Genomic DNA, 17945 nt, shown 5'->3' on the forward strand with positions numbered 1-17945 from the left:
AGCTTAAAGCAAACAGGGTTTCAGGTTGTATTCAGAGGACGATTCACTATAAAACAAAGCATGCCCTTGTGTCCTTGTACAAGAACTTGGTTAGGCCTCAGTTAGAACACTGTGTCCAGTTTTGGTCTCCTCACATCGTGGGGGGTGGGGGGGGCCGCTGGTATTGCGGCTCTGGAACGGATGCAGAAGAGAGTCAGAAGATTAATACCTAGTTTAAAACACTGTAGTTACTCAAAGAACTGGGTCTGTATACTTTAGAAAAGCGTAGACTCAGGCGATTTGATCGAGATTTATAAAATAACGAAGGGACGAGATTGTGTCTTTGTGGACCAATTATTTCAACTGAATAGGTTAGCGAAGACCAGAGGTCACACATACAAGTTATGTAATGGCAAAACTAGGTTGGATGTTCAGTGGTTCTTCTTTTCCCAGAGAAAAACAGACCTGTAGAACAGGTTGCCAGCTCATGTGTTGAATGCTGATTTGTTGTATTCCTTCAAGAGTTGGACTTGTTTCTGGCTGAGGTGGAGATCACCTCATACAGGAGGTAGATATCCTATAATATTAAATCAGGGTCTATACGATCTGTGGATTAGTTTCAATCGCCTAAAGGGGTCTGAGAAGCATTTTCCATTTTTTTTTCCTTAATCGGCCAGGGTTTATATCTGGTTTCTCGCCTCTCCTTCAGAGATTACATGGCACCAGGCGGGTGGGGAGTCTCTGTAGCGGGATGCACTAGGCATCACAACTAAATGGGACAGGCTAGATTGACGAGTGGGTCTTGTCCTATCAGTCTTCTTCATATGTGGCACAACAAAACCAACTGAGTTTTAGAGGAAATGCCTCCCCAAAACTGATGCATGTTTTGAAACAAGAGTTTGGAGATTTTGTTATAAATGAATCATAATTCAAAGCAGTTTAAGTAAATCTAGTTCCTACAGATTAAACACAGAGCTTGCAATATTGAAATAAATATTTTGTCTCAATTCTCAAGAGCTGCATAAATCCAACTAATGCAAATGGAAGAAAAGTACATGAAGCTATACCACGTGAAAGCACTGTTTGGAGTGCAAAGATGAAAATATCAGGATTTTCTCTAGAGGACCGACACATATGTAGGGAAGAAAGCAAAATGTAGGTAAAACAGTTTGAAACTTTAAAACATTCTTGGACAATATGCACGTGAAACATTTTAATTTATTGCACCTTCAATATATGCTCATAACTCATGCTAACAGCAAGATGGTACTTATAGACTGTACCACTTTTTTTTAATAAGCATTCAAGGAAAGAACTCCAAGTACTGTACAAGTCACTTATAGTACTGTACAATATATACTATTATAATACACAGGTGTTACATTATAGAGCAATTCATTTTAGATATTTAGTACAGCAACCACAAATATAAACAAACCAAATTTGCTGAACAATTGCCAGTGTTGTCCTGTTATCATAAATGTGTCAGTACATTTCTTATATCTATTATCAACTGTTTTCATTTTCTTTAAACAGGAACATTCAAAGCTCTTACATTTTCTCCATTAAAAATAAACCATATATACAGTACACTATCCATACATACTCAGGGAGAGTTACTTCAACATGTTCTAAAAACTAGATGGCAAACACTGCAAAAAAAGTCCAGCTTTTCTGGGATATTTAACTTTAGGCCTGCTTTGCACTCTCAATTTATCTAAATTCTCATATTTTGTTTCTCAGTTATATTCTCTACAGAATGCTCCATCCAACAATACTTTGCATGAGTTCTGCTATCGCATTTAAAAGGATAATAAAGTTGAAAATCCCATGGAAAGATGGCAATGAATTTTAATGTACATGCTTAATGGAGTTGTCAAATTACCTAAAAACAAATTCAGAAGCAAATGGATCATTAATGTAGCTTAAGGCCCAAACTGCCAGCATACAGCTCATTTTGAAAGGAGTCATGAAAAAAATCAACACTCCTGTGAAATTTGATTTTTACTTTAATCAATACCTTTGTCTGAAAGCACATTCATTTTTGCATGCTAAGAATGTAAATGTTTATGAAGTGTGTAAAGTATACAGCAAGTCTCTAAGCATCTTTAAAAATGATTCAATTGCCATAACGATCACTATAAATTAAATGAAATCTGCCTATTAAAAAAGCAAAATTAAGTTAATATTAAGATTAACAGACTGCGATACTGGCTATTCAAAGCACAGTCTAAATGAAAAGCAGAAACTCTCATCTTTCTGTTTTTGCAAAGGGGAAATCATTGAGGTTTATTCCCAGAGAGTCTTTTTAACATATTGTGTAATAATGGATTTATGAATCCCTTTTAAAAAAAATAAGTAAGGCAGACTTATTTTTATGTAGTTTTACTGATTAAGGCTTGTGCATTCTGATTTCACATATAAGGAGTAAAAACTACCTTATTCATACAATGGCAATATTAGAGTTTGCATTTCAAAAATCAGAAAATATTTGGTAGTTCTTCCCTTTCCCATCGCAACTTAGTCTCATTAAAACTGTTCACTACACACTGCCACTGTAAAATCACCTGCTACAGTTAATAACCACTCTGTTTGACTGCAATAATACTACCAGCATCAGTGACTGCACACACTACAGAATGGCATTTTTAATCGTGGAGAAAGACATCGGTTTTACTCAGAATTTGCAATCATACTAAGAGGAATATTGCGCTCAACGTGTTTGATACAACTTGGTGTTTTGAGTGAGGGTAAAGGAACTCAAATTGCGATTTTTAAAAGACATCGTAGTGCTTATTTTTGTTTTACTTGCACCATAGCTAAATATGTGATGATATTTTTAAACTCAAGTAAAATGGATGAAGTAAGACAAGATGATCAATACTAAACAAAACTGTGAATTAAGCAACAGGAAAATAAATGTCCAGTGAATTTGATACCTTACTTTTGAAACCAGCAGGAATCTACAATTTTGTTCTAAAGCATTCTAATTTTCTGTTCCTCACAAAATAAAGCTAATTTCCAACTCCTGTCCATTGCTGTGAGAGTGGAATGTTAAGCTTGTTGTACTTATTTTCCTTTACAACAATGGGTATAATCTCCAGTCTGACAACAGCCTGTGGACTCACATTGCTGGCTGACATCTGTAATGGAAAATAAAAACACAACCAATATTTCAGACCTCGTGTGTTTTTTTTTAAAAAGAGGAAATTGGATCTTTTCTCACTTCACTTAGTGCCAAGGTTAGGTTAATTTTGGGGAGTACTTTAGAGAACAGCACAGAAAGTTATTGGATCAAAGAAAGTGATTTGTGGTGGAAGTCCGAAAAATGCTGAATTCAAGTCCTTGGTTCTCTCCCAGAAAACAATATAATCTTTCAGTGCAGCATATTATTTTTTCCAAGACAGTCATTAAAACTTTAGGACAGAGAGCTTTTTTTTTTCAATTCTACTATATCACATACTATCTAGACCAAAAACTAAAGATCTTTACATTAGTACAGAATTTTCTAAATACAGATATGGAACCTATGCTCAAGCAAAGATGATTTCCAAGTATGGAATTGGTCAGTTTCACAGCAACTGGTATTCCACTCCTCCTTAAGCACTCAGCCAAAAATATCTGCACATCATGGAAATAAACAAAGTGCAGCATTCAAATATTTTAACTGCAGGTCATTTTGTCATCACCAATTGGATTACTCCTGCACTAAGATCATAGTTTAGTTTGTCATGAAAAATAAAACTTTAAGTGAATCTCAGATCCGTCAAGAACCTTTCTGTGGTAAGGCAATTAATACCTTTATTGCATCATGACTAATTACAATGGTTGACTTAGATTATTTCTGCAAATTGCTGAACCAAAAATATAGACAACTTTTATTATGCTAGGCCCCAGCCCTAGAAGCCAGGACAGTGAAGTGTTTGGATCTTTCTAAAGAGCAATATATTTATTTTGTGTTAATGGATGTACACTATATGTGACCTTATGCAACTTCACATTCCAATATTTTATTTCTAGCACAAACATCACCATCAACTAATATTGCTAAAATCAAATTTTGAATGCATCAGGAAAATGTATTCTTGTGAGACATCTCTTTTTACCAAAGAGGTCTTACTGAGAGCTGCATCAACAACAGAATCTCATCTAAGCGCAAGCTAATAATCATGGTTCTGTGGACTAATTTGGGCAGTAGTAAGGCAGAAACTGTTATATGGATCACCAAGAAAAATCTTGATATCATGCAATGCATAGGGGGATTAAATCTGATTCTGTCTTTTGAACACGATGAGCTTCTTTTGCCATGGCACGACTCTTGGACAAAGCCCAGCTCTGCCTATGGGGGAAAAAAATTAGACAAGTCAATAAATTTAATTTTGACCGTGCAAATTTATTTTTCCCCTTACTTCTTTCTTTTTCCAGGAATTTACAACAATACATCTTTGTCTAGCCAGAGGCACAGGATGGCTGGACAACGTAGTTCCACATAACTGAATATTAATGCTGCTCTCAGATCCTCCAATATTTACCAATTTAGGTGCGGAATTATTAGTTTTGCTTTCTTCATCTGCCCCATCATTCCCTTCCTCCAATCCTGTGGACAGCTGTACAGGGACAAATAATCTTATAACTCAACTACAAAACTTTCTAGTTGGGTCAAACATTGAAACACTCGAGTTATCAGACTGTCTACAGAATGCCTTCTAGCAAGCTTTATTTCTTGTATTTTGGCACATTATATTTACTGAAATTATTAATGTAAGGGCATAGATAGATTTAACAAAGCAATTGTGTTTCAAGAATAATGGATAGCTGGTAGTGTGTTACAAGGCTGCAACTGGGGTTAAACAGAGATAAACGAAGAGTGGACATTTGTTTTGTATATCATTTGAACCACAACCACAAATATTTGTTACACCTTTGAACATACTCCCAGCCATTTTTAAAAATCTTTTACTAGCTTACACTCGCCTCTCATTACAAGTTTTCCCATTTTAATATGTATCTTTTGTTAACCGTGACAATTTTCCCTTTATTGCTAACAAGCTGTTCTAAGTGATGTTGCATTAAGTGTTAGAAAACCTGAGGGGAAAAAAGACAATGATTACTATTCTGCACTAGGGATGTAGTTGCCTCAGCTGACTGGAAGAATATGTTTTATTTAAAATGTAATTATCTCTTTCACAGGGTTAGAATATTTTTGTATGCAATTCCATATGAAAAAACACAGGCTGGAATGTGCTACTAGAGTAATAACACATTGAAGGTTCACAAGATATTGTAAACCAGCTCAAGAAGCTTACAAACACCATCTGAATACTGAAATGCATTTATGCCCTTGTACAACAATCCCTACTGTTATATAAACAGCAATTAAATTAGAGTTGTGGACAGTCTTGCCCTATTTTAATGAATTGTTATTTCCTCTACGTTTGGGGGTCATGCAGTTCATAGTCTCTTAAAATCTCATCATGTGATATGAATTGAAACACTATTGAAACACATGGGACGTGAACTGAAATAGATTTATTTCATTGTATGTTCAAGGGAATAGCATAATCTGTATGTTGATAACAAACATATTTGCATTGTTCTCACCCCAACCTCATGTATCTATCTATTAGAGGTTATTAAAAATCTTACATCTTTTCCTGTATTTCCTGTCTACAAAACCTGACTTTCTGTTGTCATGTTTTTGTAACACTTTTTGTGCTAACTTTTTGCCATTATAAATTCCTATTGCCATATTTATAATAGGTTTTGTCTATGTCAACTCATATTAGAAATCTTACCTCTGTGTGCACTGGGTCAACTTTTCCAATGACAAATTCCTATGTCCATATTTATACAGGAAACTGCCTTATATTTACATCCTCCCACCACTGGCACAGTTGTTGGACCTCAGATTTGCATCTCCCAGCTTCTCAATCTGTACTCCGGAGAAACTCCTATGCTCCAACCAATTCTATTTCTCTACTTCCCAAATAGCGATACATCTTGCTAATAATAACTATAAAATAAAATTATTATATAAAAATAAGGACAGAATACGAGTTTAAAATGGCAACTGCCTTGGTCCAATTACCTCTAGCTCTCTAACCCTGCTTCACCTGAAGACTACACTTGGTCTTGACTCCCTGTGTGCAATGCTATGGGAGATTGACTAATATATCTAATACTTCCAAAATAACCAGCTATACTGTTCCAGTATTTTTAATTCACATTTCCCCACATGACTCTCCTTCAGCTAACAGAATAAGCTTGTGAAGGGCACTGACTTCTAAATAGCTGTTCCAAAAACAATCATTCATTTAATTCCTTTTACCTTTTCCACAGTGGAATATTCTGCTGTTGTAAAGAACAGCTTACAATATCTTGAGTATTTTTTTCAGACTCACCAAGCTTCATTGTATCCATTTCTATATGAAGTCAAGAGTGATCCATAGGTTCAATTGTCCCCTCTATTTCCTGACTATCCATTTCTTCAAGGTCTTCGTTCAAATGGTTTCCATCGTGTGCCTTGCTTGATGGAATGGATGGATGGGATAACAGTTCCACACCAACAGCTGTTGTTTCCATGCCCAAATTCTCACTGTCACCTGCTTGTGGAGTGACTGAAGGTGGCTCCAGAGCACCAGTTAGTAGACTTTCAGTTCTCATTATTAATTCGACTGAGGAAGTTGTAGAGTGTACTTTTGTTTCAGGGAGTTCACTAGGTATTGATTGTTCTGCATTTTGACCCCTCAAGTGTTTATCCATGGAGGCTTGAATGGAAGATACCATTTCCTGCAACTTCTTACGTTGTGCTTCAATTAAATTGGGGTCAAGTTGCCTACTGTCTCGCATTGTTACAAAGCCAGGCGCCATTCTTATTAGCTGACTATCCCCACTGCTGGACTTGGGTGGGGAAGCTCCTTGCTTGGGACTAGACTTGCCAACACCATAATTAAGATCTGTTCCTGAAGAACTACTGGTGCTTTGTTTCCTAGGCACCTGCATTTCCTTGCTATGTCTCTGCTCCAACTGTGGGCTACTTGAAGCAGTCCCAAGGGAATGGCCTTTTCCCTGGAAAGCTGTGACATTTGACATTTGTTCAGATTTTTTTCGCACCACTCCTCCACTGCCCAGTTTCATCCCTCCATGTGAGGAAGGACTTCCTTCCCTGCTTCTTGACCCTCCCTCAGACCGTAACTGACTTAAGGCCTCTTTGATCAGATTGTCAATGTCAGGACCAACGGGAATGTGCCCTGCTGGATCAATGCACAGCTCCAGCCTATCGTCTGTTCCATTATACACAAACGTCTTACCAGGAAGATGGGGAAGAGTGAAGTGCTTGCCATCTGCCAAACCTGCATACAAGAATGAACACCAAGAACAAAATATTAGAATTAGTTGACACAACCTAGCATTTATGATCTCCATTTCAAAAAAGTAACTGCACTGCAATTCAAGAAAAATTTAATTTCATTGGTACTAATGAATTTTCATTTGTGTGTTTCAATGTAGCATCTCTATGAAGATTCAAAAGCCTGTTTTTTCAAAAAAGAAATCCTGCCAATTTTCTCCCCTCCTTCTTGCTGCTGCAGTTTCACTGGTGAACCCCATTACCTTGCCCAAGTAAGCACTCTTCACATTGAATCTAGACAGAGACTGTTAGCAGGCTAATTAACTGCAAGGAACATCACTGCCGACCCAACCCTGTCCACACCCAATGTCCACCTTCCAAAGGAGTTGTTGGATAGATTAGGAGTGAGAAACTTATTGATTTTCCACTCTCTAACCCACAGGCACTGAGGCGAATTGTAGCACCCTACTACTACCACCCCGAGCTGAGATCAACTAACTCAGCACAGTCCAATGATCTGGCCTGGGACCTTGTCTGTACAATTTAATTGCTTACTGCCTTAATCAGCTGAGCCGCTAAACAACTTCTTATTTAAGCTACATGAGAACTACACATTAAAAATGATTTTGTACTAATTACTTTGAACAAAACAGCATGTTTGGATACATTAATCGATGGTAAAAGTAGCAAACTTTTATAGAGGAAGATGTTTACATTTCAATACCAGTTTTTCTCATTGCATGTTTGAACTACAACTATTAGGGGATTAATAATTTTAAGAATTTATATAATTTTTCAAACAGAAAAATTACAATCATTTAAGGACAAGGTGCTAGCAACTGTACAAGTTATTAACTAGGCTGCATTACTTCTTTTTAATTATCTTTCAGCTATTAACTTTAAATCATATTTTTGATGAATTTTTCAACTGCTGGGAAATGGATTACTTTTCACTTACCAATGTCAGCATCAAGCATTCCTAAATCATATATTGCAAGTTCAGGTAGAGCCCCTGTTAATCTGTTCTAAACTCAACTTTAGAAGAGCACCGCCTGCTACAACAGCGAGACATTTTCATTATCCACACCAATCATCCTCACAACCTCTCTGTTGATTGCCAATTTAGTGTCATTTTGTGTCAAATTTTAAGCAATTTGGGCTGGGTTCTCATACTTACTAGGCAATGGGCTGAAAAACTCAATTCACATTTGATTTTCACATAGACTGGAGCTTTTTATCTCATGTCTGAATTTGAATCCAGACGTGACCTAACCCTCTACACCAAGTTTCCATCGTACGTATTATATTTTGAGGTAAAACAGAGCATGTAACCTGCAATGAATGCATTGAGACGCTGACAAGCATGGGTTTCACAGTACAATACATGTACCAGCAATTGTCAGCAGGACAACTAGTCTAGCTGCCTGGAAATTAGAAGTCAACTAGCAAATAAAGCTAATACAGATTCCACAACTGCTGGGGTGACTGAGAAGTGACTGGTTACAGTTTAGTGTTATCAAGGAGTATGAGTTCAATAAGAACATAAGAAATAGGATCAGGAGTAGGCCATCCGGCCCGAGTCTGCTCCGCCATTCAACAAGATCGTGTTGACTCTGCCAAATCCTATTATTATTTTCTAAGTGACTTGTTATCACATCCTTTGTAACAGATTGCAACATTTTCCCTACTACTGATGTCAGGCTAACAGGTCTCTAGTTCCCTGTTTTCTCTCTCCCTCCTTTCTTAAATATTGGGGTTACATTTGCTACCCTCCAATCTGCAGGAACCATTCCAGAATCTATAGAATTTTGGGAGATGACAACCAATGTATCCACTATCTCCAGAGCCAGCTCTTTCAAAACCCTGGGATGTGGATCATCAGGTCTTTGGGATTTATTGACTTTCAGTCCCATTAATTTCTCTCGTACTATTTTTTTTTACTAATACTAATTTCTTTCAGTTCCTCATTCTCGGCAGACCCTTGGTTCTCTAGTATTTAGAGTCATAGAGTTATACAGCACGGATAGAGGCCCTTCGGCCCATCGTGTCCGTGCCGGCCATCAAGCCCTGTCTACTCTAATCCCATATTCCAGCATTTGGTCCGTAGCCTTGTATGCGATGGCATTTCAAGTGCTCATCCAAATGCTTCTTGAATGTTGAGGGTTCCTGCCTCCACAACCCTTTCAGGCAGTGAGTTCCAGACTCCAACCACCCTCTGGGTGAAAAAGTTCTTTCTCAAATCCCCTCTAAACCTCCCGCCTTTTACCTTGAATCTATGTCCCCTTGTTATAGAACCCTCAACGAAGGGAAAAAGCTCCTTAGTATCCATCCTATCTGTGCCCCTCATAATTTTGTACACCTCAATCATGTCCCCCCTCAGCCTCCTCTGCTCCAAGGAAAACAAACCCAATCTTCCCAGTCTCTCTTCATAGCTGAAGCGCTCCAGCCCTGGTAACATCCTGGTGAATCTCCTCTGCACCCTCTCCAAAGCGATCACATCCTTCCTGTAGTGTGGCGACCAAAACTGCACACAGTACTCCAGCTGTGGCCTAACCAGTGTTTTATACAGCTCCATCATAACCTCCTTGCTCTTATATTCTATGCCTCGGCTAATAAAGGCAAGTATCCCATATGCCTTCTTTACCACCTTATCTACCTGTTCCGCCGCCTTCAGGGATCTGTGAACTTGCACACCAAGATCCCTCTGACCCTCTGTCTTGCCTAGGGTCCTCCCATTCATTGTGTATTCCCTTGCCTTGTTAGTCCCTCCAAAGTGCATCACCTCGCACTTTTCCGGGTTAAATTCCATTTGCCACTGTTCCGCCCATCTGACCAACCCATCTATATCGTCCTGCAGACTGAGGCTATCCTCCTCGCTATTTACCACCCTACCAATTTTTGTATCATCAGCGAACTTACTGGTCATACCTTTTACATTCATATCCAAGTCATTAATGTAGACCACAAACAGCAAGGAACCCAGCACCGATCCCTGTGGTACCCCACTGGCCACAGGCTTCCAGTCACAAAAACAACCTTCGACCATCACCCTCTGCCTTCTGCCACTAAGCCAGTTTTGTATCCAAAGTGCCAAGGCACCCTGGATTCCATGGGCTCGTACCTTCTTGACCATTCTCCTGTGGGGGACTTTATCGAAGGCCTTACTGAAATCCATGTATACCACATCCACTGCGTTACCCTCATCCACACGCCTAGTCACCCCCTCAAAAAATTCAATCAAATTAGTCAGACATGATCTTCCCTTGACAAAGCCATGTTGACTATCCCTGATTAATCCTTGCTTCTCCAAGTGGAGACTAATTTTGTCCTTCAGAATTTTTTCCAATAATTTTCCTACCACTGATGTTAGGCTCACTGGCCTGGAGTTGCCTGGTTTTTCCCTACTCCCCTTCTTGAATAATGGTACTACATTAGCGGTTCTCCAGTCCTCTGGCACATCCCCTGTGGCCAGAGAGGTTCTGAATATATGTGTCAGAGCCCCCGCAATCTCCTCCTTTGCCTCACACAGTAGCCTGGGATACATTTCGTCCGGGCCTGGGGATTTATCCATTTTTAGGCCTGCTAAAACCGCCAATATCTCCTCCCGGGAGGTTTTTTGTGTCTTCTTCCGTGAAGACAGGCACAAAGTATTTGTTTAATTTCTCTGCCATTTCCTTATTCCCCATTATAAATTCTCCCATCTCTGTCTGCAAGGGACTCACATTTGCCTTCGCCAACCTTTTCCTTTTTACATACCTATAGAAGCTTTTACAGTCCGTTTTTATGTTTCTTGCTAGTTTCCTCTCATATTCTATTTTCCCTTTCTTTATCAATTTCTTGGTCCTCCTTTGCTGAATTCCAAAATGCTCCCAATCCTCAGGCTTACTGCTTTTTCTGGCAACTTAAATGCCTCTTCCTTTGATTTAATACTATCTTTAATTTCTTGTTAGCCACAATTGCACCACTTTTCCTGTTAGGTTTTAGTGCCTTAAAGGAATATATATTTGTTGCAAATGATGTATTCATTCTTTAAATGCTAGTCATTGCCTGTCTACCGTCATACCTTTTAATGTAGTTCCCCAATCAACCACAGCCAACTTGCGCCTCATAGCTTCATAGTTTCCTTCGTTTGGATTTAAGACCCTAGTTACGGATTGAACTACATCACTTTCAAACTTAATGAAGAATTCTATCATATTATGGTCACTCTTCCCTAAGTGCTCCTTTTCAACAAGATTATTAATTAATCCTTTCTCATTGCACAATACTAGATCTGAAATAGCCTGTAGTATACAAGACCTTGGTGAGACCTCATTTAGAATATTGTGCTCAGTTTTGGTCCCCTCATAAGATGGGTGATATTGAGGCGTTAGATAAGGTTCAGAGGACTACAAGAATAATTGTTTAAAACACCATAGCTACCCAGGTAGGCTTTAAAGAGCTAGGTCTATATACTTTAGAGAAGTATAGGCTCAGGGGCAATTTGACTGAGGTCTATAAAATGATGAAAGGACCAGATTTTGTGCACGCTGACAAATTATTTCAATTAGATTGGTTGGAAGGACCAGTGGTGAGCGTATAAATTACACATGGGAAGAAGTAGGTTAGACATTAGATAGTTCTTTTCCCAGAGTATCGTAGACCTATGGAACAAGTTGCCAGCCTGTGTGGATGAATGCTGATTCACTGTATACCATCAAAAGAGAGCTGGACCGGTTCATGTCTGGGGCGGAGATCGCGTCATACAAGAGGTAGTACCAAATGATAAAAGTTATGGTCACTGTGGTTTCCCGGACTAGTTTCGATCGCTTAGAGGGATTCGGAGAGGAAGTTTCCAAATCTTTCCCCCCCAAATTGGCCTTGGGTTTTTGATCTTGTTTTTTTACCTCTCCCAGGTGAGGAGTCATGACACAGTGGGAATAAAGAGTCTCTTGACGTGATGGCTAAGGTATCTCAACTATATGGGGCAGGCTAGATGGACCAGCCAGTCTTTTCCTGTCTGAAGCTTTAGTACGTTCGTATATGTAATCAGGAGTAAGAACAGATTCAGAAGGATAAGAAAATATCAAAGAGACAGTTAACACTGTTAGACAACCTCAGCATATTGTGGTGTGAACGAAGACAAGGAAAAACATTCATCTAATTGTAATCTTTAAAAATACAACCAGATCTACCACCACTACGCAGCTTGGAACATTTAAGAGCTAATGTTTTGTAAATGATTGCAAAATTAAGACAGATTGAATTGATAGGGTTAAATTCTAAAATTTGATTTGATTAAGAAAGGTTGTTTCTCTCTACTGTATTTCATTTCTCAGTCCATCTTCCTCTACTCCCATTCTTCTTTGATACAATAAAGATCTGTCTCAATAAAGCCTTATGATCTAACCAGTTGGTGACAGGTTTGATTATGCCACATGTTCAATAATATTGTCAAACCTTGTTTGTGACACAAGGTTATTTTAAACTTGTGACACTATTATATTTACCAATGAGTTACAAGAATGATCTCCCCTATGCAACAATGCCCTCAAGTTGCAGCTGCAGGGATTAAATACAGTATCAGCAGTGCCTTAAACAGCTATTACTATGACCCAATTATTTCTTGATAGCACTAGCTATGACTGATTAAACAATGTCAATAGATCTGCAATAGGCTACAGGTTACTATAACCACAAACTCAAACTGCATTTAAACAGTGGCTCAATCACCAAATTTAACTGGCCAAATACTTAAGTAATCAGCCCAATTTTGGAAAACAATTGAAATGAGTATTAGAATATTAACCTCCTGTCTAACGTGTGTATTTGGAGTCTTGCACAATTGTGGGTTAACCTTATGCTGAATGAAATTCAGCATGAGCCAATTCTTAGCTGCCCAAACTAATAACTAAAGATGAAAAATACATTACACTAAGAGATACCCCATAGTATTGCTCACATGTAGTCCAGACCCTGGACCGTAATCTCTGATGTTTACTGTGGTTCTACTCCAGTTAAAAGCAATGGGAAAAGATTTTGAGATAAGGTAGATAGTCAAAATCTTTTCCCAAAGGTAGGGGAGTCTATAATGAGGGGGCATAGATTTAAGGTGAGAGGGGAGAGATACAAAAGGGTCCAGAGGGGCAATTTTTTCACTCAAAGGGTGGTGAGTGTCTGGAACGAGCTGCCAGAGGCAGTTGTAGAGGCGGGTACAATTTTGTCTTTTAAAAAGCATTTGGACAGTTACATGGGTAAGATGGGTATAGAGGGATATGGGCCAAGTGCAGGAAATTGGGACTAGCTTAGTGGTATAAACAGGGCGACATGGACATGTTGGGCCGAAGGGCCTGTTTCCATGTTGTAACTTCTAACCTAGTTTTCTATCGCTTTAATACAGCAAATTTACTGAAGCAATACATCAATACAACAGATGCAAGGTAAAAATTTAATAAAGTTTACTGATACTAAATTATACAGGCCACACCAGTATAACATTTTTAATAGTAATTGCCTACCACTTTATAAAACTTGCTTAAAATTCAAGTAACTTTGTTCTTCCCTCCTAAAAATCTCTTATTCTCAGTTATTTGCATGCTAAAATAGATTTTTGTCCTACTTCCCATGGTGGATTCGTAGTATTTTCTACAGGTGGCAGTATTTTACTCATTTCTTTGTTCTTGCCTCCTTCGCAAAAGCTTCTCAGTTATTTACATGATCACAAAGAGATATCTTTTCTCCCCCTTACTTTTCAAGGTGGATTTGTAATTTTTGCTGAAACTGTTGTAACAAAAATAAGTTATCCTTGAACTGTTAACTACAACTTGCATTTACGTAGCAACTTTAACATAGAAAAATATCCCAAGGCACTTCAGAGAGGCATAACAAGTGTCTTTTGCCAATGATTTGAGCCTGGCTGACTGACTGACTCTGTCTACACATCTGAGTCAAAAATCAAAGTGCCTCATAAACACCTCCTTCCATCTTCAGCACAAATATCAGTTCTCCATAGCAATACAAAACAACCCTCATCCCCAACATCACCATTAGCTCAAAAAATCTATTTGACAGATTAAACAGTTTAGAATGAAAAAAAGAGTTTTGATAATGTGTATTAGGTTTTGTAGTTCCATAGGCAAGGGATGAAATCAACAATTCCCATATGCATCTTTCTCACACATCAAACATGAGAATTGAAAAAAAAACAAATCTAATTTTTTTCCTGAAACTTGTGCCTCATAGTTGTTATTTGTACATTTCTGCCTAGTTGCCATGTTTCATAGAATAGTGTAATGTTACATTCAGCCCATCCAGTCTGTGCTGGTGTTTTTTCTTCTAGCCATAGTCTAATCATACTCTTCAGTTCACTTCCCATACCATTTAATAGTCCTCATTTTCAAGCAACTAGCTAATTCCCTTTTAAATTAATTTATGGACTCAAAGAAAAAAATTGTATTTATATAGTGCCTTTCACGAACCCAGGACATCCCAAAGCACTTTACAGCCAATGCAATACTTTTTAAAATGTAGACACAGGTGTAATTTAGGACCCTGCTTCAACAATGGTTTGTGGAAGAGAATTCCAACCACTCTCTGTGTGAAGATTTTTTTTCTAACCTCCCCTTTAATTCTATTTCTGATCTTCCATTTGTGCTCGTCTCACTGACCAATGGAAACAATCTATCACTATTTACCTCATGATAACCCTTCATAATTTTGAAAGCCTCTATCAAGTCACCCGTATACTTCTCAGATCTAGTTAGAAAGGCCCTAATTTCTCCTAACTACAACTCCCCTTCATCCCCGCTAACGTCTTAGTGAATCTACATTATACCTTTTCCATTGCTTTTATATGATTCCTATAATGGAATGCCCAAAACTGTACACAATGCTCCATTCCAAAGAACAGCTTAACTAAGGTCTTGTAAAAAATCAACATTAACTCCTTGCTTTTGTATTCTATGCCTCCAGATACAAAGCCAAGGTTACCAGGATGAGCTTTTTAAAAAAAATTAGACCTCCCACACCATTGTCTGAGCTGCATCGGCAGCACAGACAGCAACCTCAAATCCAAGCTTAAGCTCAAAGCTGCTGATAGAGGTTTGGTATCAGAAAACTAAGATTAATAGGTGATCTTCCAACAGCTGAAATAAAGTTGAAATATTTTTGAATTTTTTTTTTACACTTTTATACATTGGCTTAGTTATAAGTTGTATTTTTTAATCTGTCTCTAATCAGTAGGGTAAAAAAATGGTGTCTGAAAAAATATTTTGAGTGTTTTGGTTCAGTTCCTCTTTTTTTGAGCAGATTTTGCTTACTGCTCAGTTAACAGTTCTGATATGTTGCTGTTTTAGGAACATGAAATTTAAGCCAACCAGGGAAGAGTGTGACACAAATTTGCATATATACACGCATGGTGCCTGAGACATAATGGGCAAAATATGCACTAGATGTACTGTTTTTATAATACCAGCAAATCTCCCATAGAGTAAGTAAGATGATATGCTGTCTATATTGAAGTGGAACATAATACCATGGAAAAAAATGTTAGTTTTCAGCTAAAGGTACTAGTGTAATTAAGGTTACAAAGTCTAATTGCTATTAAATAAACACTGGGTGAATTTGGACGGATGTCAATTAAGAAGCTGCAAACATCCTGGCTCCATTACTTTGTGATTCTGAACAGTACCTTAGTTACTTTATATTTTCCTTTGAAACATGAGAGACAAGAAACTGATTAGAAGCAGATCTCTGTGATGTTACTTGAGAGTTAGAGGTTAGTTTGTTGCAAAGATGGGGTGAGGTGGGGGGGGGGAAAGAGATGCTGAGGTGTAAAAGAAGGTGTTCATCGCCAGAAAAAGAATTTGGCAAGTAATTTCTAAGACTCCTGCCCAGATACAGTTAAGCAAGTGCTTTTTTAAGTCGCTGTGACAGGAGTTGTAAGGAATCTTACAACACCAGGTTATAGTCCAACAGTTTGGACTGTTGGACTATAACCTGGTGTTGTAAGATTCCTTACATTTGTCCACCCCAGTCCATCACCAGCATCTCCACATCACAGGAGTTGTTGCAGTGCTGTCTGGGTATTCTAGGTGAGGAGCAAAAACTACAATTCCCATGAATCACACAGAATGTGTTATTGGGAAGCTATAACTCCCCATTCCACATGAAGAATTGAAGCCCTACGAAAAGAGCAGAACTCAAGCTCCAGACCTGAAAGAGAGAGAGAGAGAAAGAAAGAGAGAGGAACAGGGGGCAAGGTCTTTCCTGCAGAAACTACTTGGAAGCATTTCTAAGATACAATGGCTGAACTTAGTTTAATGTTCCACCACCCAGTAACTTTTAATGGTATTATGGTAAAAAAAAAACCATAGGGCTTTAAACTAATAAGAGGGAGGAGAGAGTAGGAATAAACAGGTCATTTTCGGGTTGGCAGGTTGTAACTAGTGGGGTGTCGCAAGGATCAGTGCTTGGGCCTCAGCTGTTTACAATATATAATCAATGACTTAGATGAGGGGACCGAGTGTAATGTATCTAAGTGTGCTGACGATACAAAGCTAGGTGGGAAAGTAAGCTGTGGGGAGGACGTAATGAGGCTACAGAGGGATATAAACAGGTTAAGTGAGTGGGCGAGAAGGTGGTAGATGGAGCATAATGTGGGGAAATATGAAATTATCCACTTTGGTAGGAAGAATAGAAAAACAGAATATTTTTTTAAAAGGTGAGAGACTAAGAAATGTTGGTGTTCAGAGAGATTTGGGTGTCCTTGTACACAAATCACAGAAAGTTAACATGTAGGTACAGCAAGCAATAAGGAAGGCAAATGGTATGTTAGCTTTAATTCAAGGGGGCTGGAATGTAAGAGTAAGGAGGTCTTGCTACAATTATATAGGGCTCTGATGAGACCACATCTGCAGTACTGTATACAGTTTTGGTCTCCTTACCTAAGGAAGGACATGCTTGCCTTAGAGGCAGTGCAACGAATGTTCACTAGATTGATTCCTGGAATGAGAGGGTTATCCTACAAGGAGAGATTGAGTAGAATGGGCCTATATTCTCTGGAGTTTAGAAGAATGAGAGGTGATCTCATTGAAATGTATAAAATTCTTAGCAGGCTTGACAGGGTAGATGCTGAGAGGTTGTTTCCCCAGCTGGAGAATCTAGAACTAGACTAAGGGGTCGGCATTTAGGACCGAGATCAGGGGGAATTTCTTCACTCAGAGGGTTGTGAATCTTTTGAATTCTCAACCTGAGATTGTAGTTATTTGAGCTAATCAAAAAATTTCCCTTACAGAAATGCAACAGCTTTGAGATGTGCATTAAATGCAAGGTTTCAATAGGAACACGAGTAGGCCATTTAGACCCTTGAGCCTGTTCCGCCATTCAGCTGAATCATGGCTGATCTGTATCTTAACTCCATCTACCCGCCTTGGTTCCATATCCCTTAATACTCTTCCCTAACAAAAATCTATCAATCTTAGTTTTGAAATTTTCAATTGACCTAGCCTCAACAGCTTTTTGGGTGAAGATAATTCCAGATTTCTCCAACCCTTTGCATGAAGTACTTCCTAACATCACCCCTGAATGGCCCAGCTCTAATTTTTAGGTTATGCCCCCTTGTTCTGGACTCCCCTACCAG

General features: G+C 38.5%; 1 protein-coding gene across 2 annotated transcripts in view; it reads right to left on the reverse strand.

Annotated features, from left to right (window-relative positions):
- Positions 1 to 1179: 1179 nt before the first annotated feature.
- The window catches only part of vcpip1 (valosin containing protein (p97)/p47 complex interacting protein 1), a 37632-nt gene continuing 20866 nt past the window's right edge, over positions 1180 to 17945 (reverse strand). For both annotated transcript variants that reach the window (XM_067980250.1, XM_067980245.1), the window contains exons 3-4: positions 6381 to 7331; positions 1180 to 4318 (exon numbers count right to left, since the gene is read on the reverse strand). In XM_067980250.1, the coding sequence (XP_067836351.1) occupies positions 6412 to 7331 (920 nt within the window). In that variant the 3' untranslated portion in view covers positions 1180 to 4318; positions 6381 to 6411. The remainder of the gene's footprint in view (positions 4319 to 6380; positions 7332 to 17945) is intronic.

This window comes from Heptranchias perlo, chromosome 3 (genome assembly GCF_035084215.1).
Source record: "Heptranchias perlo isolate sHepPer1 chromosome 3, sHepPer1.hap1, whole genome shotgun sequence".
Taxonomy (NCBI): Eukaryota; Metazoa; Chordata; class Chondrichthyes; order Hexanchiformes; family Hexanchidae; genus Heptranchias; species Heptranchias perlo.